At 51.8% G+C, this 1,480-nt stretch overlaps 1 protein-coding gene across 1 annotated transcript in view; it reads right to left on the reverse strand.

Annotated features, from left to right (window-relative positions):
- The window catches only part of FAM69C (family with sequence similarity 69, member C), a 22,279-nt gene extending 21,525 nt beyond the window's left edge, over positions 1 to 754 (reverse strand). The window contains exons 1-2 of the mRNA XM_006837590.1: positions 621 to 754; positions 255 to 379 (exon numbers count right to left, since the gene is read on the reverse strand). Coding sequence (XP_006837653.1) covers positions 255 to 379; positions 621 to 754 — 259 coding nt within the window. The remainder of the gene's footprint in view (positions 1 to 254; positions 380 to 620) is intronic.
- Positions 755 to 1,480: the final 726 nt, after the last annotated feature.

Below are 1,480 nucleotides of genomic sequence, written 5' to 3' on the forward strand. Positions count from 1 at the left end.
GCCGCGCTCCAGGAGGGGGCGCCCCCAGCGCGCCGAGCCCGCCCCGCCGGCCAGTGGGGCGCCGCTGCCCCCAGACTCGCTCTGCACTCACACGCGTCCGCGGGGATTCAGGCTCTCAGTTCTCCACCGCTCTGCCAACGTCAACGTATCGCCTCTGGAATCGCCTGACAAGACCCCCCAGTTCTCTGGACTGCTGCTCGTTTGTCTCGTTATCGCCCCCCTCCCGTGACTTTCTCTCGGCACAGTGCCACTACCTCTCCAATGCCAGTCCTCCGGTGAGAAGTCCGCCCCCTCCCGGTCCTTAGAGTCTGTGAGATGCGGACGGTGCGTGAGGGTTCCAGGACAGTCAGGGAACAGGCACTCCTCTCCACAGGCACGCCTGCATGGACACCTCCCCATGGGCACTCCCAGACGGGCAGACACACACACACACACACATATACACACACACACACACACACACACACACACACGGAACCCTTTCACGGGCACCCTCCTACGTGAGCCCCCGGAAACCACCGGTCTTCTCCCAGGTAAAAGTGCAGCCTTCACGCTTTGTAGATTTCCGCTGGTCTTTCAAACGCTTCCCTGGAAGTGCCTCTAAAGGAGTCAATAGTTACGTGCCAAGACTAGGGAAGTAGGCTCTGGTGATCCATAAATGCAGGTGCCTAGACGCAGAGCTGTCCTTGGTTCTTGTCAGCCCTCCCCACTCCAGCCCAAGCTTCTCCAACTCCTCCTGTGGGCCCCCACTCATCGCGGGATTCCTGGCCAGGGGTCAGAGCGGCCACTGGTGATAGACTGTGAGCCTCATTTGCCCCAAGTGCTCACACATTAGTTCAGCAAACTTATCCCCCTCAAGGAGAGCCCTCCTCTTCCTTACTGAGTTCAGGGATAGCAGGCATTACTGTCACACTGACATAGCATTCTGTAATTATCCCGCAGAGACGTCTGCCTCCATATTGTTTAATCTGATCTACTGTGCAATTGCTGGCGAAGCTTCAAGTTTTCTCTAGAGGTAGAAGTCTTCAGGAAATACGGAACACTAAATGAGTACAATTCTCAGCCCAGATAAAGAGCTCTTTTGATACATAATAAATCTTCTCTGTGGGGCAGACACTTGGATATTAATCAGTAGCAACATGGAAAGGGTTGTACCTACCTGCACATCTTAGAGAATTGCATGTTGCTAGGATTTTGAACAAATTTCAGAAGGAGCTTCCAATAGAAAGGCCTGGTGATGTACTTCCAAAAATCAGTCACTGAAAACCCTATTGGCCCCAAAGACTCAGTAAAAAAGCTACTAGACCTCATTGGAAGATTCAGCAAAGTGGCAGGATATAAGATCAACATACAAAAGTCAGTTGGATTCCTCTCTACCAAAAACAACAGCATTGAAAAGGACATTAGGAAAGCAATACCATTTACAATAGCCACCCAAAGAATGAAATATCTAGGAATAAATGTAACCAGAGAAACAAAG

Source organism: Chrysochloris asiatica, unplaced genomic scaffold (assembly GCF_000296735.1).
Source record: "Chrysochloris asiatica unplaced genomic scaffold, ChrAsi1.0 scaffold00021, whole genome shotgun sequence".
Classification (NCBI taxonomy): domain Eukaryota; kingdom Metazoa; phylum Chordata; class Mammalia; order Afrosoricida; family Chrysochloridae; genus Chrysochloris; species Chrysochloris asiatica.